Source organism: Gymnodraco acuticeps, unplaced genomic scaffold (genome assembly GCF_902827175.1).
Source record: "Gymnodraco acuticeps unplaced genomic scaffold, fGymAcu1.1, whole genome shotgun sequence".
NCBI lineage: Eukaryota > Metazoa > Chordata > Actinopteri > Perciformes > Bathydraconidae > Gymnodraco > Gymnodraco acuticeps.
In genome coordinates, this window is record NW_022992205.1 from 1754732 (window position 1) to 1780647 (window position 25916).

Genomic DNA, 25916 nt, shown 5'->3' on the forward strand with positions numbered 1-25916 from the left:
AATCGTAGAAAAACGTTTGGATTCCAGTTTAGTGTAATTGTCTATATGCGGTACACCCGGGTGATCTCATACCACCAAAACAAATGCTGAGAATCGCAAGATCACAACATATCATTGACTCAATGCAGACATAATGTTCACCCTAGAGGTTATGATATTTAAAGAGGACAATTTATGCTCATTTTCAGAATCAAATTGTGTTTTGTGCCTCTACTGTGCTTTAATGTTTCAAAAGGTCTTTATTTTTCTCATACTGCCTGTGCTGCAGCACCTCTTTTCACCCTCTGTCTGAAACTAGAGCCCAGTCTGCTCTGATTGGTTAGCTGGCCGGCTCTGCTGTGATTGGTCAACTGCTCAGAGATGTCCCGCCCCTTAGCCAATCATGTCAAATGTGTTTGAGCGCTAGTTGATAAAAGCGTGAATGTTACATAGTGATGTCCTTATTTAATGGCAGTTAACAAAGAGGGAGAGAAACCCCCACTGGAGGGAACTTTGGGATTTTAGCCTCTGCAGACCATTTACATGCACAACAACCTATATAACACACTACAGGGGAGGGAAACCCCCCAAAAGCATAATAGGGCCCTTGTAAAACTACAGAAGTAAGAAGAAAATGTTGCATTATATCAAGGAAAGGGCATAAGCTCGAGACAAAATAATGTGCCAATAGTTTCTTATCCATTACACAATGAAATTCCTCTTACTCTGAATATCCACAGAAATCAAATTCATTGGATTATACATTACAATCTGTTTGGTTCAAAGAGTTGAAGCTTAACATGTGTGTGGTTTAATCTTTGCCTCGTGATACTGTTACAGACAGGAAATTATTTTGATCAGGCTCTCTGCAGGAGGCCTTCTCACATAATAAGGTCTTGTTTGCAGGCTTGGGGAGTACAAAATACATGTAACAGGATTACGTAATCAATAAACCGATAAAAAGGTAACTGTATTCCCTTAAAATGACACACTTTTTTTACCAGGGATTACACGCAGGATTATAATGTTAGTAAAAAAGTACTGTACTGTTCTGTTGTCTAATACTTTAAGTGTGAATCCATACACTTACTGCCTGAATTTGCTTTCATGTTTTAACTTTCTATGGATATTCTTTTTTAAATTCTGTTAGTGAACCTATACTGTATATTCATCAAATAGTGCGTAAGCTTACCTGTATGTATTAAACAAAACATTTAGCATTTTCTGTTAGCTCAGATTTTAGACAGACTTCTGTTGTCCTATATAAAACACTTAAGGATCTTATTATATTTTCTTTATCTTGGATTGCATTTAATTTTGAGGTACTGTAACAGAAAGTAATCAGGTTACATTACTTCTACATTTTGATGCTCAGATTAGGTTACTGATTGCTTCTTTTTTACAGGTAACTGGTCATTGTCACGGAATATATTTTTATAGTAACCCTCCCAACCCTGCTTGTGTGTTTTACTCCAAATATTTTTCGCTAACTAACCCCACATTATCATGGTTCCTCTTAATTGTGAAACTAAGGTCAAAGAGAGACCTGCTAAACACATGGCAGAGAATAAAAGGGCACTGTTATGCCTTCAAGCTATTGTACCCACTGTTCAGCCTTGTAACTGCAGAATTACGATCTGCTAATTACATACAGAGTAGCTAGCGTGTTTTATAACGGGCCAGAGGAAGAGTCTGGTGGTAATTAAACTATTGGGGGTATACGAGATTCAGCAAACTGGCCTCTTTCCTTCTGCTTATCAGACCCAGAACTGCAGGAATTTTCAGCACTTACTCCATGGTCATCTGGGACACCACATCAAACGTAGAAAAGTCAGCGCCGGCGAAATTGTCTTTGTACTGGCCCATCTTAATGGCATCCAGCCACTCGTCCACGGTGCTGAAGCTGGAGAAGTCGGGGATGCTGCGGTCCAAGAGGGGGAGATGAACACTGAGGGGGGACACATGCAGGCCGTTAAGATTAATAGTAATACAAAATGGCAGGTCCAAAATCATAGACACCCGAGACCACCTGCCTGTGATTCAAACGTGAATTATTAGATTAGATGTTCAAAAGACTAGACAGAACTCAATAAATTCCCAGTGGCCTTATCCATGAACCAATATTTTCCAAACGGATTCCTCATAAAGCCTATTTTCCAAATGAAGTGATAGGCTTCGAGGAGCCAATATATCCCCTCAGTGTCTGCGGAAAAATCTGGCCCTCGGTGCTGCACGCCACCACAAATGAAAGTACAGACAGGGATAATGGAAATCAGGAAACCCTCAAAGGAAACTAACACCCAGAGCAGAAACGCTACAAAATGTTTTGTTTTGAAAATTGCAGGACTGCTTCAATTCAGGTTTCGCCTGAAGTGTTTCGTGGGGAGGATTTGATCGATCAAACCGAAAGCTTTAATTTACATAACCGCTCGGCGCCAGGAGAAACAAGAGCCACTGTGTTTTGGAAAATAAGTCCACGGATGGCACTTCAGCAGGAGCATGAATTTCCTGTTTGGAAAGCCTTTACATTAAAAGAAGATTAGATGCATTATATTCCTCAAGATGTTATCCACATTAATGGGAAATAATGCTAAAACCAGAGACCCGTCTAGTGGGATTCCCGCAGAGACGAGATACAACACACATGCAGATCCCGCACGGAGAGTGAAGACAGAGCCGGGGAAAAGGAGAAGAGCATACGTTTAACACTCATCCCCACCATGTGTTTTGACTATGAGTAATACTGAGAGATAGTGCAAACACGAGTAAAACAAATGTGGTCTTCTCACCCTGAAGATAACGGGGTCATGGCCTTCAGCGTGTTGGGATTGCGGATCATCTTGTCCAGGTTGTTGACGATCTGACTGAACTTGGGCCGGTTGTTGCGGTCCTTCTGCCAGCAGTCCAACATGAGCTGGTGCAGCGCGCTGGGGCAGTCCATGGGGGGGGGCAGCCGGTAGTCCTGCTCTATGGCGTTGATGACCTGCAGGGGGAGACAGAGATCTCTAAGGGTTGCTATGAGGCTCTACAGAGGAGATCGATGGAGAGGAAACTACTGTTTCTGTCCTAGTGGAAGAAGTACTAATGTTCTTTTCTACAGTATGAGTTCTAATACAGTTCTGCATCACAAGTAAATGTCCTGCTGCATTCATATTGGTATCAAAAGTACTTAATGATGAAAACAATGCCCTTTGATTGAATGTGTAATTCATAAGAAATGATTTGATGGTTTATAGGTATGAATCAATGGGTAAATAAAATGTTGTTGTTGTAGCAGGTTAAGGTGGAGCCAGTTTTAACTGCATTATAAACAGTTACTGTTATTTGCTCCAAAATGGTAAGAAGATAAATTGAGGTGTCATGGTATTTAGAAAAAAAGGTTCTGAAATGATCAGACTTTTCTCTGAGCTTTACTTTTTCTGTGGAATATGAAATATTACTATTTGATTAAATTAGAACTGTACTTAACATAGGGCCTTAAGTTGATACTTTTAAAGCAGTAAAAATAGTACCTGTGGTAAGTATAGTATAGTAAGCTGTTAAGTAGCATACAATACAAAAGTACAGTAAATACATTCCTCAAACTACGTATGTGTTTACAGTACCCCAAATTTAAAGATGAAACTCCCTCTGGAGGAAACTTTGGGATTTGACCCTTTGCAGACCATTTAAATGCACGCAAACCTATATAACACACTACAGGAAAGGGACAACTCCAAAAAGCATAATAGGGCCTCTTTATGTAAAGTTAACAACAGGCTAATCAGGAATAAATACATGCGCTGATGCCCTTTCTTCTGTGAACATATAATAATGTAATCTGTGCCTTTCACCATGTGGTGAAAACAACTGCTGTAGTCATTACTTTGTCTCACTGCCTAACAGTCAAAACTGTTAGCTATTACTTTAACACATATTAAGATATATATTTGTGCACAAATCACTGCATTAGTTCTCAATGTGAAGACTTGTTAAACACCAGTCGGGTCATTAGGAACATAAACCTTATTCCAACTACTACACATTTCTGCCAGCTGTGACCTCATCTGTGGCCTTTACAAAGTATTTAGTGCTCACTCTCTCTGCAAAGCCTACATTAAGGACTTGTCTGGCGGGGGCCGGTGATGTTGGCGGTCCAGGTGCGTGCAGAGGTGCTGCTCTGTTAACAGAGTGCAATAACCCAGAGGACACTTGCGCCGAGGACGCACGATCCCCTGCTCATTACCAGTTCCATTAAAGGAGCTCCATTCAGCCTCAGATTAATCTCATTCATGAGACCTCCAAACGGGGACCCCGATGGAGCAGAAACACTGTCTGGAGCTGCTAATAAGATAACCGTCGAGGTCCTCAGTCCCTCTTAGCACATTTGTGTTCTCACTTTCAATTTGAAACTATTTTCATTATCTCTCGCGCCATAATTTGCTTCCCCCCTCCACTACCCAGAGGGAGATAGGAAAATGGAGGCTCCAGTCAAGAGCAGAAATTGTCCATTGAGCGCTGCCTTGCATTTCAAATGATCTGATTATGTCTCTGTGGTGAGTGTGGGGGGATTTTCATATAAAACCCATGAGTGAAAGCTGCTGTTTAAGCTGTGGGAAAGACGATACAATGACAAAATGTATCCCTGAGGATTCTGGGGCTGTAATGAAAGTCAGGAAGAAGATGATATATGTGTGTAGTGACTAGTGAGGCTTTGTTTTAAAAAATGTTTAAGGGGGGATTTGACTCAAGAATCAACAGCAATTTAAGAAAAATACATACATCTTGATTGGTCATGTCCCAGTAAGGCCTCTCTCCGTAGGACATGACTTCCCACATGACGATCCCGTAGCTCCACACATCACTAGCGTTGGTGAACTTTCTGTACTGGATAGCTTCGGGTGCCGTCCATCGGATAGGAATCTTCCCTCCCTGCGAACACAAAGAGCACAACCTCAGCGAGGGGAAGCGAGAGAGAAAAGCGAGACCGAAACCCGACCGCCACAGTGTCCTGGCTCCGGAGAGAGACACCGGTTCACTTGAACAATGCTGACTGTAACCCTAACTGGGAGGTTGGTATAACAAAACCCCTGGGAGTAAAGCATGGTACATAAAATACTGGAAGAACAGGTGAGGGCATGTTGTTAGGAATGGCACTATCATGTACCTGATGAATGATATTCTCATTAGGAATGTTCATATTACTTCACTTCTTACCAGAGCACTAGTGTAGGTGGGGTCGGAATTATCGTCCTCCAGGAAGCGTGAGAGACCGAAGTCCGACACCTTGCACACCAGGTTGCTGTTGACCAGGATGTTCCGGGCAGCGAGGTCGCGGTGCACATAGTTCATGTCGGCCAAGTACTTCATGCCTGAGGCGATGCCACGCAGCATACCAACGAGCTGGATCACAGTGAACTGCCCATCGTTTTGCTGAAAAAAGAAGACCATTTCTGTTACAATACCTTTAAAAACAATACTATATATTCTGGGTAGCCTGAGAACATGTACAAACAATTACATTTTGTTATTTCATTTAAAGACACACAAACATAGAGGACTTGTTGGTGTGCTGCATTAGTGTTGGTGCCAGAGGACAGAGTGCAACACAGACAGGCTTTGTCCATTATCTGTATATACGGTATATCTGAGTTGTCTCATTTTTGTGCAAACAAAAGATTATGCCATTACAAATTGATGGTGGAAAGAGCTCCCATTTGATATTAGGACAGCAGAAAGTCTACAAATCTTTCATCACAGACTGAAAACCCATATGTTTTGTCTGCACTTACTGTAAGTGGCCTAAATCAAATGAAATGTTGAATAATGCAATCATCTCAAGAGGACATATGCTAATTTACAGGTTTGTATTTGGTGTCTCTATTGTGACATGTTTCCATGCTTTAATGTTCAAAAAGCTCTTTATTTGGCTCACACTGCCTGTGCTGCAGCACCTCTTTTCACCCTCTGTCTGAAACCAGAGCCCAGTCTGCTCTGATTGGTTAGCTGATCAGCTCTGTTGTGATTTGTCGACCGCTTAGAGATATGTGTTTGTTTAACTGAATTTTACTTTAAGAACTAATTTATGCACCCTCTATTCAAAAATAATGTGCAAAATTGATTCCCAATTCACACATTTTAGAGAAATTATAATCATTTTATTGTGACATGTCTCCTTGTAACCCAACCCGGATGTGGCTAATGTAGAAAAGTTACTTATGGTATTAGTTTCTGCGAAGAGGCCCTGCAGGACACTGAGGGCCAGGTCTGGGCTGGCCTCTGCAGGGCTAAGCCGGGGTCTGGCTGGCTGTCTACAGCTGTTCCCCTCCTCGGTTTGGTGAGGGGCTTTACCCCATGCATGGGGAGCGTCTGGAGCTCTGGTGCAGCTGTGCCTCCAACTGTGCACACCTGCACTCGCCCCACCACCCACCACGACGCCCGGAAAACCGGGGATTCCAGAGAATGGAGCCTGGGAGTCGGAGGAGTGCGTGAACTGACGGAAAGGCCAAGAGAGGGAGTTGGAAGGGCAGGGAGAGCAGTGCCCCGGGCGCCGCCATGTTAACTGCTGCATGACCGCTCCACTAGCCTATTTCTCATTCAAACAGTGCTGCTCATTAGCCTGGCGGATGCCTCTCCTCACGTCAAGCTGCTCTTCCTCGTGCACCATGGCAATTAAGCAAAATGCATTATTCATGGAGCCTTTCTCACAAATAAACATTGCAACTAAATCTGTTTGCTGTGCTTGCATAAACTTTAATTGGCAGGATTCCTCCAGAGTCTGTGAGGTCGAGTTAAGTGGAAGAATTTTAACTGTGTGGATTTCTATTAAATTCATGTTTTGTATCAAACATAGGCATTTGTTCTTTTATAGCTTATAGTCGGTTCCAGGCACCGGTCCATCCCTGATTGATCTATTATCTTTGTCTCTCTACCCTGCAGGTGTTTTTCTGCAGGAGGTGACAATCCTTCAGCAGGCAGCTCAGCACAGACTTCAGTAACCATTTTACACCAGTCACCTCAAAGGAGACAAGAAACCGTGTTCAGAGGCTTTGACACTGTCAGCAATTGTTGTCATGAACTGCCACTGTCAGGAGACACAGAAGTTCCCTGTTGTTTTCAATACAATGCGCTGTCAAATATGTTTAGCAAACATCTACATGGACACAAACACCCTTCACCGCGAGATCAAATTCCAAAAAGAGCTGATGCTTTGTGCCTCCGAGGTCGGGAGGCAGAATGCAAATATAGCCTCAGTCTCACCAGCGTGCTGACAGGAGCTCGCAGTCTTCTTCTTAAGGAAGTGTTTGATGTCGGCTTGCAGCAGAGAGCTTAAACTCACTTCCAGGGAGGGTATTAAACACTAGAAAATTCCCCAACAAGATATAGTTTTCAGGCAATTTCATAATGCTGTTTAGTTCTTTAATTTACATGAAATAAATGGTTCTTAATAATTGCCTGCCTAATTCACAATATACTACACATATGTAGAACAACTATTGATGGCATATTGCTTTTGTACTGCAGTTACAGGGGCCCTACTATGCTTTCATGGGGTGTTTCCCGTTACTGTAGTGTGTTATACAGGTCTGCATGTAAATGGTGTGCAAAGGCTAACATCCCAAAGTTTCTCTCCCACACACTCCCCCCCCCCCCCCCACCCCCCCCCCCCCCTGCCTGAAACATTTCAAATTGACTCCTTTGTTTACTTCCGCAACATAATGACATCACTACGTAATACTCGCACTTCTATTGATTAGCACTTCAATACATTTGACATGATTGGCTATACATGTCTAAGTGGTTGACCAATCACAACTGATCTGGTCAAATCAGAGCAGACTGGGCTCTGGTTTCAGACAGAGGGTGAAAAGAGGTGCTGCAGCACAGGCAGTGTGAGAAAAATAAAGACTTTTTGAACATTAAAGCATGGAGACATGCAGAGGCACAACATATAAATATAAACATGAACATTTGCATAATAGGGCTCCTTAAAGAATATGGTGTACCACACGTTTTACTTCAGGAAAGGCAATGGCTCGTATTAATTATAATCTGGCATTGTGGCAAAACGCTGGCATACTCTCAGTGTTACATTAAATTGACAGTTCCCATTAAACCATTCAAAGTATAAAACTAAATTCTATAAATCTGAGGGAGGTCCTATTCTGCTTTTGTCAAAATTGAGAAGGGAGCTTTTTGAAAGCTTACGTTTTTATTTCACTGAGTTCCAAAGACAGATAGTGAAAGTCTGTGTGGCATCTCATCTCATTGCCATCTTTTTAATCTGACATCTCATTTTAACTCTTGCAAAGTATTTAAATGATGTATGCAGGTAGTAAATGAGGGAGCATGGCCGGTTCTGTGCAGTATCTTTCTCTGGTTAGATTATGAAAAAAATCCCTTGAGCCTGTGAGCTCTGCATAATTGTTGTCAGGAAGTCAAGGAAACACAAGTGTGCAGTATTTTTTACGCATCCAGATAGCGCTGAATAGTAAGTAGAGGACTAAGAGTGCAATGAATTCCATAAAAAAATAGGTAAACATCAAACAGAGTCAAAAGCCATGCACTCTCAAGACCCTGTTATTATGTGGATAATGGTATTGATTGTCAGAGAAAATATGGAATATAAAACATCAATACTAGCCATAAGCAGATCATCTGTAAGAGTAAATAGTGTAGATTATTGGAACCGACAAAACCTCTGAGGAACTTATGATTGACCGTATTTTGTGAATGTTAGCAAGTATTTGAAGTGGCGTTACTGAGCATGAGTGTATAAACCGTGTCAAATTCTAAACAAATATGTGTGTACATACAAGAGTGTGTGTGTCAGTGTTTGTGCATCATGAAGATGAATCCTTATCTATCAGATATCTATCAAACGAAAGCACTATTTTTTTTACATCACAATTGAAAGAGTACATTTCATTCAAGTATAACATTATAAACAATGTCTTTGCAAATGTGTAGCTTGAATTGAAAATTATTCATTTCACTGACTATAATGGCAATTAAATGTGAGCAGTTTGTTGATTAATGTCAATGCTGTGAGGAACAACAAAACATCACAACACGCACTTTGCATGCTGTCTTGTACATTTCTGACAGGAAGCTTGGCAGTTGTCAAAGTTAACAGACACTGACAAGCAGGGTTTAAAAAAAAGTCAAGCACTTCAATTTTAGAAGCATATCAAAATAAAAGCTCTGAATCGAGACCTCTCGGATTCAAAGCAGCGAAGCAGCTCATCTTGTCAGTCAGTGATGCTAATGCTAATGTTAGCTTATGCAGCTACAGTTCCGAGCTGTCAATAGTAGCAGCATTAGGAACAGTTTAATATAAAAACATTGTCAGCTTTATACATTATTACCAAATATGCAAATGTAACTTACATCAGTATAGATCCAATATTATTGATGTCAAATATACATATAATAAATACAAGTGTGATATTTTAATAAATGTGACTGGAATTGCTCTGTTTCCTGTCTGACCTGGCAGGAAAAAGCAACTTCACTAACTTACATTATCAGATATTTTCTATAAGACGAATCAATTTAGGTTTATTCCTGGCATAATCACATTTTGATTTATATTGTATAGACCACAGGCCTTTAATTACTAACGTTTTTTAAATACAAATTGTATATCTTAGGTGAGACAGACCGTGTAAAAACATGAATGTAGTTCACCCATTGATTTCTGAAGAACCATTGTAAAGCTGAATGTGGGTTGCTCCACCCATCACAATCTTAGCAATGCAAACTTCTCCCAACTCTTGGCTAATTCAAAACTGGTGAGATAGCCTTGCCTTAAATCATTTCAATGGTTGAGGGTTGTAATAAAGGGAAAATTAGCCATAACTCCCATGCTGTAAACAATTGATATCTGCTGTGAAGTTGGCCAATTTCACATGGGCTTTTGGAAACATCCTTAAGAGGCCATTTAAGAATTAGCAATTGTACGTGTTAGCTTCATACTTCAGCACCAGATGCTGTTGCTTGGTGACACACATGAAGACAACACAAACAATCAAAAATAGTAGTTGCTTACTCTGAGGAAGGAGTCCAGAGAGCCGTTCTCCATGAACTCAGTGATGATCATGACAGGACTGCTCTTGGTGACCACGCCCTCCAGGTGGATGATGTTTGGATGGTCGAACTGGCCCATGATGCTGGCCTCGCTCAGGAAGTCTCGCCTCTGCTTTTCAGTGTAGCCAGTCTTCAGAGTTTTTATGGCTACAAACATCTCTCTTTTACCCGGGAGCTTCAAGTTACCGCTGCAAACCTCTCCAAACTCTCCTGTGAAGAAATAGCATGAGAAAAAAAGCAATGGTTCTATTAAACTCAGGGTGATCTTATTTAGAAATCAAGTTATTTTATCCCTTAAATTGTTTCTGTTTCCTATGGGATATATGTATTTGATAGGTGTTGCTCATGTGTAAAATGTATGTAATAACTGCATGTGTATTTTAAGGTGTACTATGGGTATTAATGGTGTTACATGGGTGTAATATGGGTCTAATAACAGTGTTATACTGTATAGGTGTAATAATAGTGTAACATGGGTGTATACATGTGTAATATGGGTGTGTTGACAGTGTAGTAGGGGTGTAATATGGTGCTGCTACATGAGTTTAATTTTGGTCTAATAACAGTGTAACATAGGTATATAAGGGTGTAATAATGGTTTATCATGGGTGTAATAACTAAGTAATGTGGGTGTAAATGAGTTTAATAAGGGTGTAAGTTAGAAAACAGCAATCAATACATTTTCCAACATATTGAATATTGAAAGTGTGATATTCCATTCACGTTTCAGTCAGATCTTTCCATTACCTGCTCCGATGACTTGTTCAATCTTCACACAGGATATATCAATCTCCTTGGCAAACTCCCTCACAGCCTCGTTGGGGTCCTCATATGTAAACGGATCAATATATATCTTCATTCCTGGAGTCACTTGGAAAAAGAAAGAGCCTCTATAATATTTGGTTTCTGGTCATCCTTAGACTACTTTTACAGTCATATGTATCCAGGCACATTAACAATTCCTCTTGCATTCACTCATTACATTTCCTGGAAGGCATTAGGGTGATGAAGGTTAAGAGATGGAGGAGGTGGTGTAGTTACAAATGGTGGTTAAGACTAGTGTCTCGTACTACTACTTTGTATAGCAATTCAGTCAGCAAGGACAAGTTACTGCCCGTCTTCTTTGCTGTGATAAGGCATCCTCATCTCCTGTGAGTCATAGTGCCATTAACACTCAGGCGAAAAACCGGGGCCCTATATCAGCACCTCTCAGCTCTGCTCCAAGAAATAAATTGTCCCTCTTAAGCCCTGATGCCAGGTAAATTGGCTTAAGGTGGCCTTTAAGTGTGCAGGGACTTAAGTGGCCTGAGTTTTAAATCCGATTATTCAGCTCTCACCTCCACATCAGGCCTGAGGCTATTTGAATGGATGCTGAATTCATGCATTGGCTGGTGGAGAGCTAGAAGAACATGCACACCGCCTAAAACCCTGGCACACTAAGCTGAAAAAAAGTGCTGCAGAGATGAACAGATGGTGAGGATCTGACCAGAAAAAACCCCCATCACTAAAACCTCACAATCTCTTCCCAAGCTGAAGCAGTGTTCAACAGACCACCCTCCTTTAATGGCAAAGACAACAAAAAACAGGGGCATGAACTGTTGACTGGTGAGAGGACAGGAGGCTCACATTGGCTTCTGTTAATAGCTGTAAAATGTCATACTGGCCCACATTTCTCTGAAGCACAGACTGGACTTCTTGGCACAGAGTGATCGGATTATATTGTGTTACCTTTAGAGTGGAATTAGCATAAACAGGAAGAAGCAGGGAGATAATTACACAATCAAATACACAAATTAAAATGGGGTCATAAACTTGAGGAATTAAAGAGATCTGCGTTTTTTTAAACATGCAGAAGAACGATGGATTAGCTTTAATATCTTAGAAAAAGTCAAGAGGAAATGACTTCTCTTCCAGATTTATTTCTGTAATACTGTCATTTAAGCTCTCTGCTACTGTACCGTATGAACCCAGGAAATCATTGAGATATCCCATTCATTCACACAGTCTTTAGAATGTTCCCAACAATGGAAAATGACGCATTTGGCATTAGCATGCTAATGGGGTTAACGTGAGTGAAGACTGACCTATTTCCACCAAAATGGATTTGGTTATGAAACGTGATGATCCACAGAACACACACTTGAAACTTGTTTTTTGATGTGGTTAAATCCGGGCTCCGAGCGAGCGGAGTCAAACAACAGGCAGGATTACTCGCAAGGAGGGGGGGGCAAATGAAGCTGTGCCGTGGTTGGGCCGTAGCCAAGGACACCAGCATGCAAGGTGGTAGCCATGGAGACAGGTGTGTGAGGCAGCGGAGGGGCTGAATGACAGCCATGGTGATGACTGTGTGAGTTGGTAGTCATGGAGACAGGTGTGTGCGGTGCTGATGGGGGTTTACTCACTGTGGCCACTGGTGTAGTGCTGCAGTTTGTCCGTGTATTCTGAATCACCTCGTTCAAAGCCACGCCTCCTGGGGGAAAGACAAAGAACTCTAGCTCCGGTTCAAAAGAGAGAGCAGGGAGGGGCAGGAACACAGATCAAACACCCCCAGGTGTACCTGCACTAAAGATACACTGACAGAGATCACAGGCAGAGCCAGGGAGGCATTTGTTTGTTTGCTACAGTGGAAACAGCTGCCAGCTACCAGCTACACTACACGAATATTTATTCGATTTCCTCCACCTCTTCTGGGCAGATTCGTTCCAATTATTGGTCCATGTCATAGATTTATACGGAAAATATCAGCATTGGTTTTTTATACAGCCTTCAAAAGGTGACCGAAATGTTAGAAAAACCCCATAAACATGCATTAATGCTCATGCATATCAATATCTTGTTATTTATAATACTGTGAACCCTGCACATCTCTCTGTATACTTTCCTCTTCAAGGTTACCTTTTTTTATCATCTGCACCGCTCTCCACTTCACATACACTCCATTACTGCATTCTTTTATTCAATTCTTAGTCATTTGTGTCTATGTATGCACCATACACACACGCAAATTCCTTGTATGTGTACAACTACTTGGCAATAAACCTGATTCTGATGATCGTTGGAAGAAGAAAACACTGAAAGCATCATTGACCAACAACACAGTGTTAGCAAGCCATCAATCACAAGGTAGGCTCCACAATAAAATGTTTACATCATTTTGTCAACACACTTTTCAAATTGAGTGTTTTTCCAATCCATTCCGCTTTTAGTGCCACATCAGTCCCTAGCCTTGTTCACCCCATTATAATGGGAACTATTATTCAACACTAGCTTCAACACATTGCAGTATGTTCTTTAACTTCATTACCAATTTGTCAGCTAAGTTTTAACTGGCGAGAAGTTTGACAAGGACATATTTAAATATCTCTGTTAGGTCCTGTGATGGGCCATCACAGTGCAATAGAACTGTCCAACAGTTTGCAAAACTCTCAATCACACACTCTTCCATTTTGTCCAGGCGATGTTCCCACAATAACCAAAAATGCAATGCACAATTTCCGCTAGGGGATTAATACAGAAATGTTATCTCATGTACCTCATGTTATCCTTTGCCATTAGTCTGTCATTATCCAAGAAAGAAGTATACTGCGGTATATCTACTAGCAAGATATAGTCAGAAATGCTTCTTGTTCAATTTTGTCTGTGAATCAAAACAGTGAGCAGGAGCTAAGCTGCAGTTTTAATATGAGTGGCCCCAGCGGGAACTGAAATCCTAACCTTGGCAGAGTAACAACCATTTGATTCTCGCTGAGCTGGATCACCTACAGAAATGTAATGTCAGCGATGTTGACCTACAGTATATGTGTTATTTCTGCTGCTGAAAGACTGGAATCTATTAAGAATTAATATCTTGGAAACCAGATGGTTTTATCTGTACAACTCACATTGAGAGTGAGTACATACAAGGAATTTGACTCGTTCTTTCTTTGCTCTGAATGAACTTACACACACTTCTTAGAGCAATTTTCAGAAGATGTATATAAATAGACCGACAGACCTTATTCCATAGAAGCAGGTTAATACTGTCTGCTAACAAGCTAACAGACTTCATGCAACCTTGAAGCTAAACCACAAAAAAGGAACAAATATTCCACTTCACCAGCCTGTGTAGCTGTTTTGTTGGTTCACAGCATGCTTGTTTAAAGAGACTGAGACTCGACTGACTCACCGGTTGCAGACGATGATGATGACGACCACAGCGATGAGGAAGACCAAGCCCGCAGCTGCCGAGCCGATGATGAGAGGTAGCTTCTCCTGAATACTGGTGTTGTATTCCTCTGTAAAAAAGAAGAAACACATACATAAACAGAGTGCCAAGCACACACACACACAGTCAGAAGCTGTAACATATGGGTGAGCATCTGAGCCGTTGCATATGGAGCGGGCGATGGGTGACAGACGGACATATGGCCGGGTGAACCAGCGATTATCTTGGCATCTTGACTGACTGCATGGAAGATTTTTTCCAAAAGCTGAATGTGCTCAGATGCCGCAGATATGGACAAATCATCTGGCAGAAAGCGTGTGAAGTAAGGAGAGAGAGCATGTTTGGGTGCGACCCAGACGGATCAGGGAGCCAAGAGCAGGATCCAGACACTGAACGAGCCCACAGAGCAGAGCCAGGCCCTTCTCTGGAGCACTGGAAATGACACACAACTTCCCAGTTTTTAGCCAGATACAATTATTAGTAAGATCCTCACATTTCTTTTTCTGCTTCTGGATAGCATGAATATTGTCTATTATACCATAGAAAACCAAAAAGTATTACCGTCTACTACATCAATACTGTCTGAACATTAAATACATGGAGAAATAAAGCTCTATTATGTGTCAACAGTGTTACTTCATCTTCAGTATTTGTCAACATTCTCCTATAAAAACACATTTTCTATGACAAAAACAATGTTTTACATTTGTTACCACAGCAGCCTCTAGTAATGTGCCAAGAGGAAGATGTTTGGTATTTGACAAAGCATTACTGCATTTTAATGTGTACCTATTTATGAAAAGCGTATATATACTCCTTATAAATGCTTAATATTAGGAATTAAGAGTAAAGTGTTACCCATAACTTTAACCAGAGAGGGAGAACTCAAAGGCCTTTAACATTTGAATTGTTTAAAACTCTGAAATACAGCATTCATTCATTTGAGGTACCACTGGTAAAGTATTACAAAATAAATAACGGAACAGATAAGTGTTCACTTGGAATATCTGTAACATAAAAATCCAATTGATACAGAAATCAGGGTTTGAAAATAATGTTTATAGTGCAAACACTAAATGCTTCATCTTTTTCCCTCCTGTTAAATATGTTCAGAGCTGTATTAAAACAAAAGGATATTGTGACCTTAAACAAGAGTTATAAGTGTCTTCTTGGAGCAGGAAACAACTTTTGGATGGGACACAAAATCCATTTAAAGAATAACTTCAAACTAATATACTTCCCTTTAAAAAAGGTAAAAGCTAAATTCATTTATTCTTCAGTTTACTCAGTTTAGATATATCTGTAGCGCTGGGATCTGTGTGTGTGGCAGCATCAGATGTTGGTATGAAGGCTCGGGGTAATGATGGCCCTGGGCGCTGCAGGCTGAAGGAAATGAGATGTTCAGAGGGAAAAACCCAGGCCTGACTCTAACATTAGCCCGTACGACTGATGTTTACTCAATATTCTCCCAGTCGTTTCTCTTCAGAGATAAGACAACTCCGACCTCATCCTTGACTCAAAGGCTTAGGGTGAAAAATGGCAAAAGCTATCTTTGGTATAAAAATATGGCTTTCGTGTACCACATCGAGGAAAGAAATCATGAATGCTGGAATATGAATAACAAAATAATGACAGTATAACATGTGGGGTGTTTTCTATTGCTGAGAAGGACAGAATACATTCCATGCCATACTGATCTGGTTTTGGGGTATTTGAACTGTTTACTCCACAACATGACTCCCTTCGTCCCCGCAGCTGTCTGCATCCATATCATGGTGGCTCGATGGGCAGCGCATGAGAGGCGACGACAGCTCTGCGTGCTTTTAGGAACATTAGCTGAATTCTCACCCTCAGTCATGGTCTGGAAGTACAGTTTGCCACTGTAGCGTCCAAAGCCGGCCACGGTGCGCGCCCGGACCTGGAACACGTAGATGCTTCCTGGCTTCAGGCCGCGGATCACCACTGTGTTGGTCTGGCTCCTGATGGCGGTAGCATTAACCTCTGATTGGTCCTAGGAGAAGAAAAAGCAACATGGTAAATATTTACAGCTGTTATTGTGAAAGGTCACAAGAATAAAGGATATGATAGGGTATGATGTTTATATAAAGTCTATGGGTTGGATCTGGGATACATGATACAACAGTATCACTAAGCTCAGCACTTTTTTTGAGGACATTGCACAGCCAATTCTTTTTGAAAGAAATAGCGCCATCAAACCATTACAAGGTGACACAAAACAACACAATTGGAATTGAATTATATGGAATAATTTAAATGTTTTGCATGTCATGTGTGTTCTTGGTTCTTGGGTGTATTGATCTGTCAAATTCTTTATTTGAAATGTTGAAGGGATCCTATCACCTCTGTTTTGACTTTTATTTGTAATATATTTATTTTTATATATTGTTGGTATACAAGCTAGTATTGTCGTGTCAACATACTGTCCTGAGATGTGTATCTCTTGCATGGACTAAATAAAATAAAATACAAAAATACATAAATAAGCCATGTATAGGCAAATACAATTGTAAATGTTTTATTACTAAGCAAAAAAAAGATCCTACACTGAGACTGTAACTAAAATACTGAGAGCAGGGATGGTAGAGAAAAATCAGGGCTACTCATCCCATAAATTACCACATTGACCACAATAGAGCAAATCCCATGATTTGATAGCAGAAAAAGAATGTTAGATAAAGCAGCAGGACTGAAAGAGGAGCACATCCAGCAGCTGCAGATAAGAAGGTAAATATGGTGGCAGTTTCAGGTCAGACGGGCCTTTCTGAGTCATGCCTTCTGATGATCAGAGCTGAATCTCACTGCGGTCCCCCTCTCCTCGACAGGTCTGAGAGCGGATAGTGAGACTCCTTTAGCTGCTGCCTTCAACCCGCTGCTCTCTGCACACTTCTGAGCCACAGCAGGGGCCGGGACAATTGTTTTGACAGCTCTCTCCAGCAGTGTCAGAAAAGGGGAATTATATTCAAATGTGGAACGGCTCAGCGTGTGGAAGAAAGCTAGACAAACGCTGCGTATACATGCTTGATTGTCTATGTCTGTGAAAGGGCTGCATGTATTTAAGTGATCATTTTGCATTGAATCAAAACAGCACATTTGTGACTGCGAGTGTTCTTGTGAGACAGTATGGAGCTTGCCCCTCGAATACTATTTTTACAGCAGTCAGCGAATCATTGTTTCAACCGCAAGTCTCTGCACATCAATCCCCAGCGGCCCTACTGCGGGGCTGAGAGCCGTTTCCTTTTCCAGTGACTGACCGTGATTATAATTGGAAGAGAATGAGCAGAAGTTCTAAGCAACGTTCAGAAGCTCTGACTGTACGCCTCGTAGGACGTGCTGACGATACTGAGGGGGTATTCTGAATTAAAATAAATAAACAGTATATGTGAGTTTACCAAAACATTATTGTCAAAATACTTAATTACAAGTAAAAGTCCTGCATTCAAAATCTTTCTTTGGTAAAAGTACAATATTATTATCAGAAAAATGTACTTAGTTAAAAAAGTTAAAGTAATTATTGTGCAAAATGTCCTTTATGTGTGTGTATAATTATTTTTCATATATGTGACAATTTTAAATAATATTGTTGCATCAAGTAGCCTTTTACCGTTTGATTTTTCATAAAAATATTGAATCATTTGAATCTTTTGTGAATTATAGAGTAAACTAGTTTATTTTTTAGAAATGCATTTGGTTGTTAAATAAATGTAGAAGAGTTAAATAACATTAATTTACTTGTAAATGTAGTGCAGTAAAAGTATGAAGTAGCATAAAAGTCCAATACCTCAAAATTGTACTTAAGTACTTGAGTAAATGTACTTAGTTACTTCCCACCTCTGTAAATAAAAGATTCATTTTTACCATTTGGGTGGAATTGATTTAGTTGGATAGGGACAAAAGGAAGTGATCAGTGAAGGCTTGGAGGAAGGATGCGATACCTTTTCATAACACAGGAGCTCGTAGTCCAGGATGACTCCATTGGGCTGGTCAGGCTGGGACCAGGAGAGGGTGATGCTGTCCACAGTGCGGCTGACCTGGTGCATGATGGATACTGTGGATGGAGCTGCGAGGAGACAAAGACAGTGTGTTAAGGATGAGTCAAATAAGTAAGTACATGCTTGACAGTCACGCATGCTGAGTTTTACAGCATCTTTAATCTCGCAGCCAAACACCGGGTACTGCAAAGTTGTAATACGTAATGCCATAAAACCCATGTAATATACTGCAGCCCGCCTTTTAGAGAGTCTCACGACGAGACATGCACTGCAGGTTGGCAAGTTACAACACCGGCTAAACCACATAAGCAGCCTCCCGGGACTTCCCAGTGTCAACGGTGATTTTCATGTGATTAATTTACGCTTGTCAAACGGCTGATAACAGGCTATGTTCTTCAAGTAAATCATTTTAAAATCATTGGACCACCGTGCATTACATGCAGGAAACGCATTTGTATGGCACATAAATGAATACAAACACATAGCGTGAGTCACAGGTGATACAACTGCTAGAGAACAGCTTAAATAGGTTTTCCAAGGCCTACAGCAGTGATCCACCCATGTAGTCCACGTGTACCTTGAGTCGTTATTCCCAATTGAATCTATGATTTACAGAGTTCATTAGGTAGCAGAGGTTTTTAATAATTGCCAAAACTTTGCTAATCAATAAATCAGCATTTAGAAACCTAGAAACTTGCCTTATTTGGGTTGGTCTATTCAAGAACTACTTCATCATCACCTTACATTTCCGCGTATGATTTCGGGACACGTTGAAAGATTGAGATAGATGACTTTACAAATCAAGCTTTAGTTCGCTGCTGGTTGATTTTTAAAGAATACAGAGATAACAAAGAACAAATAGGCTATTTCAAAAAAAGATAAAACCACATATAAATGGAAAACTGTTGGCTATAATGTGAAGTTTACATTATTGCTATTAAATTAAATTAAATTAAATATTAAATTATCTAAAACCATCGGTTTTACCAATGGTTTAGTTTTACCAATGGTCTTAAATATGGTTATACCTATGGTTTAGATACTAAGATACGAAGCCAATGCATTACCTCAGAGTGTACTGAGCAGTGGTCACGGTGGACAGTTGAACTCTGGTGTGTGGTACGTTTATTGTAAATACAATTTCAATCTTAAAGAAACAATTATTCACAAAAAACAACCCAAAACATTATTTAATTTGTATTCAACACTTTCATTACTTTTTTTGCATTACAAATTGCCCTGTTGCTAATTGTAGTCGTATACTTTCTTTCAGTAAACACACGACTCAAAGACGTGTTACATCATGGGTGGCCTACTACAGTCTTGAATAACCCAGTGACTTAAAGCGTTATACATTCTTTCAAGTACAACCATAAGGTCAAGGGAGCGTGATCACCTCACATCCTCCAACAACCATTAAGATTAGTTCAGGGTGCCGTGGGTCAGTGTAAAGCTAAGAGAGGCTGAAGATAAAAAGCTTTGTCTGGGGGAGCCTGGCAAGGCCTGCAGGCCTCTGAGTCTGAGCCTCTGTGTGTGTGTGAAAGGGAAGGGTTGGCTGGGGAGTCAGAGAGGGAGGGGGTGCCGGGCGAGATTTATGGACACCAAGCCCCACGCTCATCCCCTACAGGCCCGTGCTGCACACACACATCCAGCCCTCAGCCTGCAGCACAGTGGCTCCCCTGAGTCCCGGCCATAAAGAGAGACGTCTTTCCACCGGCACACGTTCTCTGAGGAAACTCCGCTGACTGGGAAATTACAACCTCCACGCCTCCATAATGAGAGATTCTGCAGCTGCGTGTGTGGTTTCTAGATAATATTTATTGTGTTGTTTTTAATGTAAAGAAAGGCTTGAAACTGAGTATCCTGGCAAACAGCATGTGTTTAAAGGACCACAGTGAGTAGAGCCAATGATAAAAAGTATGTTTGATAATCTTTAAAAAATACCTGAAAAATCATTTGATGCCTAGTATTCAAATTCAAATACATTTTAAGTACAGTATATGTTATTTTTTTAATAAAGTTTGTCATTTTTATTGAATTTAAGCAACTGTTTGGATATTCATCTCGTGTTTTATTTAACATTATTTAGGCACATTAAACTAAACCAAACTAAATCTTCATCAGCTAATCAGCTCTTCCTCACGTGCCCTCTGACCCACACAGAGTCATCCATCTGAGGCATCAAATTATCATATCTCATATAAACTCTGATGGTCAAGGAACCGAGCATGTCCTAATGTGCCGCTGCCAGCAGATGATAAATAGATGTTCTGTATTTCATCTCAGCAAAGCACTTTACACCACGATGGCCTGTGACTCTGCAGCTCACATATATCATCCTGCTTTCCTGGAGCCGGAGGTACGATAATGTATACAGTATGCAGTCAGGACACAAGTCTCAAGAATGTCTTCCATCCCTCTGTACTCTCCAGTTTGTTTGCAGTCACAAGACGACAGCCTAATAAGGCAAACAGTTACTCTAAGAGGAACTCACGAGTATCCCATTACGGATGTACATATATTTAAGACTGCCACATGGCCTTTTCCTGCATAGCATTTCCATTAAACACACGGCGCAGCCATGCCCAGTAACCTGATACAGAGGCAGAGAAACAAAGGCAGCTCATGTATTCATGTACAGAGGATGGACACATGCCAACATGAAAAGCTGTTGAAGGAGAACACTGCGGTTCTCTTCTGCGTAAGAACAACTTCCAGACAGCGGGGTGGCAGTCGCCATGTCTGAGAAACCAATAAGAGTTTGGTGTAACAGAAAACAAACTGGGGTAAAATAAAATGATTTTTAATGCAAAGTAAATACATGAAGAGTGAAAACACTCAGATGTAGGGAAAATGGCAATCCAGCTGTGTTGTGTATTTCAAGGTAATTCAGAACATGAATTGTAAGCTACGCTGACATTCCACCAATTGACGGAGGAATGTAGCAGTACGCCAAGTCTGCGTTTCACTGCAGTACGACCTACAGCAACGATCCACATATGAAAACCATTTTCTGATATCTAATTGATGTACTCCAAATCTACAAGTCTCCATTGTACTCCACATTTCTAAGTGTACCTACAATCTTTTCCCCCCGACTTAATCTATAATTCACAGGGTCGAGTAAACAGTTGGTTTTCCATTGTGTCAACACGACTCACTGATGTATGCCTCTAAATGCATGTTTCAGTTGTTTCAAGCCATTTGCTTTGTTGTTACAATCATTATGTTCAAATCATGTGGATTGCAAGCCATTACATACAATTAGAAATGTAACAAAAAACAAAGATTTAAAGATCAAATGCAAAGCTTCCAAATATGCTACATTTTTATAGAAATGTTGTTTTTAAGACTGCCTGTATTTAAAAAAAAAAATTAAATCGAGATAATACACCCAAAAAAAAGCTTTTTATTGATCCAAAACTCGATCCAAAACTCGACCCAAAGCCGTCTGAATTTCTGACATGTAATTCCCAGCAGCCTTCGCGCGCGTGACGTAATAGTGGCCAAACAGTCTCTGGACCAAATATCCCGACTCGGCAGTCTCGGTCACATGTTTTTCGAAAAGAAAACTGAATTAACATGGGTTATTGTTGAGCTTTTTGTTGTACGAACGGTGCGGGATCTGGGAGAGTTTTACATGCATTTCCCAAAGACCAAATCATCCGCAAAAAATTGATTTTTTTAGTGAATCGTGTTGGATGGCAACCGACAAAATGGAGCAAGTTGTGTTCTGACCACTTCGCGTGTGATGCATACAACGTTGATCCTGCTATCATGAAGTCTGTTGGTGGAGAAGCATTAATAGCACGTCGGAGGCTGAAACCCGGAGCCGTCCCCTCCATATTTCAGCACAAGAAACCACTGAAAGAACGAAAGAGCCGGGCGATGCAGAAACGCCAAAGAATTGAGGTAAACAACTTTTGATTAGATTTCAAAGCGCACGGAGCACAGCAGATAACGCAGATAACGGAATTGCAGTTTTATTGCTTATAGAGGTGGGCACCGTTAGATTCTGTGTCTTTACGATCATAAACAATGTGTTGGATGTGGAGCTAGGATAAGTAATAAGGGAACTAGGAGTGATTTCGGTGCAGTAATAGGTTAGCATTTTTCGCTCGGGGCTAATTCACTGTTAGCATTGTAGTTTATCTGCAGCTCATTAATCGCTCCTCCACTCATAACGGAAAAGTGTGAACAATATGCATTATGATAGGGATTAAATCCACTATTATTCCTCCTGGCCCAATTAAAAATGCCCCCCGCGCAATTAAAAGTGGCTGTGAGCACTTAGAAAACCCAACATTCTTCTAACCACTTCATTAGGCCTATGCATCAAAAAAGCCCTCCGCCATGCGTTCATTTCTTTCAGCCGAGTGGGTGCTTATAGAGGTGGGCACCGTTAGATTCTGTGTCTTTACGATCATAAACAATGTGTTGGATGTGGAGCTAGGATAAGTAATAAGGGAGCTAGGAGTGATTTCGGTGCAGTAATAGGTTAGCATTTTTTGCTCGGGGCTAATTCAGAGTCTCACTGTTAGCATTGTGTTTGGTTGTGATGGTTCCCAAATTACCCAGTGGTGAGTCCGCCTGGACTTTATTTTTCTAAACCTCTCTAAAAAGGTCAAACGTCACTTGTTTTGCATCAATCTTGATACAGGGTACTTATTATATGTTATAGTTTTGATTCCTAAAGCTTTTAGTCTATAGTCTACTCAGAATCAGACATGATAACGAAACTAAGTTGTACTATCGGCGGAAGCAGCTGTGAGCGATAAGCCCAGGTTTGTTTGTTTGGCCACTGTGATGTCACGCGACGCCATCTTGCGGAGGAGCGGCTGAGAAAATAAATCGTCGGACTTGGTGTTGGGGGTTGAACAAAATAAATATTGCGCATTGCCAGACGCATATTATCTCCGATTTTAATACTGCAATAACTTAGATAGTGTTGTAGCTATATGATTTTGATTTTACTGGCAATTATAAAAAAACCTTTGCATTTGATCTTTAAGAAAGTTATTTATGTACCAGAGACCAACTTTTCAATAACTATGTCAAGTCAGATACATTCTTCAAAGTGGGTGAGCCGCACTGTCATTGGATACTTTATTTGTAGGTTTTTACCCTCAATGAATGCTCTATTCATGTCCTTAAAGCTAATGAAGCGGTTATAATGACAACGACAGGGATTGTAAGTTGATATAATTAAATTAGATGGCTGAATTGGAAAAGTAAATGGCCTTGATGAATATGTCTCGAACAGTTAGCCATAGACCACAGAGGAGTGGGAGAGCGGGCAGAGGGGTCGCAGACATCATTTATCATGTCAAAGCCAAAGCTCCACATGCATCACTGGATGATTATCTATGTGACATACAGGGTGTTTGATTTTCCCTCTTAACCATCCGTTTAATTAAGAAAAGATTGTGTTGAAATAATAAATAAATCTCCAGTCTATCCAAATATGCTAACAGCTCAAAGAGACAATAAAGAGGTTAATATGCTGGGGCCAGTAGAGAGGCCTGTATGTCCATTTGAAACGTCCAAGGTTGTACATCACATTGCTTAATTGTGAGAGGATAGGAGGCCCCAGCTGTTGTCAAAGAATTAGGTTTCAGACCCCACATCATTATCTAGCCCGGGATCTGATATGAAAGACTGCTTTGGAGTCTTTTCTAGCATGACGCTCTGGCCTTGGCCCAACAACACAGAACACAAAAGGCTCTGTTTGGCTCAAACATCTCTAATAGATGTTTTAGTGCTGTGTTTGAACACCTAGCTACTTCCCTAATCAATTAAAGATGGAGTTTACAGGGGTATTTCCACTCATTTGAATCCAAGCCCATTTAATGGGGCATGCTTCTGCTAACACGCAAGCAGAAGTGAGGCTTTCATCCGTCTCATTAATTTACGTCTCTTATCTTTTATTATGCTACACTCCTTTGGTGGGCTTTTCCACTCTCCACTCTTTTTGACCATGTCCTTGTTTGGCTGCAGTTGTACTGTTAAGCATCATTAATAAGTAGGCCTACTGTAAGGAACATGATGGGCACATTCATTAAGCAAGTCTGCTGAAGGGAGACCAATGCGGATGGATGGCAGCAGAGCGAGGTCAGTCATGGGTGCCCATGTCCGAAACACCCTTATTGGATAGACTTCCAGGAATGGAGAGGTCTTTAGGTTCTCTAGGAACTAAAGAGGCACAGTCACTCTTAAATCTGCTGAAAGAGCATGTATTTAGTACTATTTAGTTTTTACCAATATGTTGTGATAATATACTGCATATGTTTTTTTGGGGGGGTATATCTATATTACATGTAAATATTTCTATATTACATTATATTATATTAATAATAATATTTTTCCTATATCATTTTATTTGTTGGCCCTTTTCTTACAATCTATCTTATCTTTATATGTTAACCTACTAGGCAATAACCCTGTTTCTGATTCTAATTCTGATGTATGGGAAAATTACCACAATAAAAATAGTAGCTTTTATTTCCTGCAGCTGAGTTCTTTTTATTGACAACACGACACAACACCACCTCATGATGTGACACTTTTGAGTTTCAGATGCAGCATAAGAAAAAAAGGAAACACTTTTGCTGCCACATGACTCATATGCTTCTGAGAAAGAACAAGTCTTTTATATATCTTTCTTACATCCAAATGTGTTTACAACCATGTGGTTCTTCTGATATGATTAGACGTTCTGGTACAGAGAGCAACGCTATGATTTGGGGAAGATGGGGAGGAGGTAGCGAGAACAGGTCAGGGCTCGTAAATCCCTTTTCCTTTACGTTGTAAAAAGTCGGTTTCCCCAGAGCGCAGACTCTCCCAAAGGGCCCAAACCAGCTGGTCCCTCCCAAACAGGCTGCCACTGCTTTACTCTCTCCGACTGCCGTCCATTTATGAGCGGCACATCGAGCCATCTTAAAGGGAGAGGCCCGATTTTGCATGTACTTTTAGCATGCTGGCAGCCTGCCCTGTTTCCCCAGCTGCAAAGGATTGTGGGTTTTACATCTATAAAGATTTTCCAGTGCAGTAAAGCTACACAAGTGAGATTTCAGTTCATCAAGCATTAAACCATCTGCACTGGGAAAGATTGGGGACTATAATACACTCATATACACACCATAAGCTAATTCCAAAATAGGCACTTCAGGGGCTTGAAGAGTTTTCTGATGCTTGCAGAGGTTAGGGTTTAAATCTAAGCCGAGCCGGCAAATCTGCAGACGGAGGAGATATAACCCAGATACGTTTATGTATGTGACTCCGCCGAAGAGGAAATCGGAGAAAATTATTTTGCAGCAACTCAGTAAAGCTTCAAACAATCCCCAAAAAGTATGGCTCATTAGGGGATATGATTATGTTCAATACAATCCTCAGTACTGGAGGCACTTTAATTATCTTTGAATAATTAAATATAAGGCTTTTATTTACCACAATTCTTAATGATACAGAGTTTTCCATATAAATCAAATGTTTTATTATGTGATTAAATGGATGTACATCCAAACATTCTGAAAAGGGCCCTATTATGCTAATTGTATGGTGTTATATTGTGCCTCTACTGTGAAAGGTTTTCATGCTTTAATGTTCAAAAACGTCTCTATTTTTCTCATACTGCTTGTGCTGCAGCAACTCTTTCC

At 40.6% G+C, this 25916-nt stretch overlaps 1 protein-coding gene across 4 annotated transcripts in view; it reads right to left on the bottom strand.

Annotated features, from left to right (window-relative positions):
• ephb2b (eph receptor B2b) overlaps positions 1-25916 on the bottom strand; it is a 139299-nt gene that overhangs the window by 4922 nt on the left and 108461 nt on the right. Inside the window, exons 6-15 of one of the 4 annotated variants that reach the window (XM_034205653.1) lie at positions 18205-18329; positions 16100-16262; positions 14213-14321; positions 12450-12514; positions 10795-10908; positions 10010-10254; positions 5176-5391; positions 4741-4890; positions 2769-2962; positions 1772-1927 (exon numbers count right to left, since the gene is read on the bottom strand). In XM_034205653.1, coding sequence (XP_034061544.1) covers positions 1772-1927; positions 2769-2962; positions 4741-4890; positions 5176-5391; positions 10010-10254; positions 10795-10908; positions 12450-12514; positions 14213-14321; positions 16100-16262; positions 18205-18329 — 1537 coding nt within the window. Of the gene's footprint in view, positions 1-1771; positions 1928-2768; positions 2963-4740; positions 4891-5175; positions 5392-10009; positions 10258-10794; positions 10918-12449; positions 12515-14212; positions 14322-16099; positions 16263-18204; positions 18330-25916 lie in introns of all 4 variants that reach the window. The other 3 variants (XM_034205652.1, XM_034205651.1, XM_034205650.1) reach the window with 3 other exon arrangements.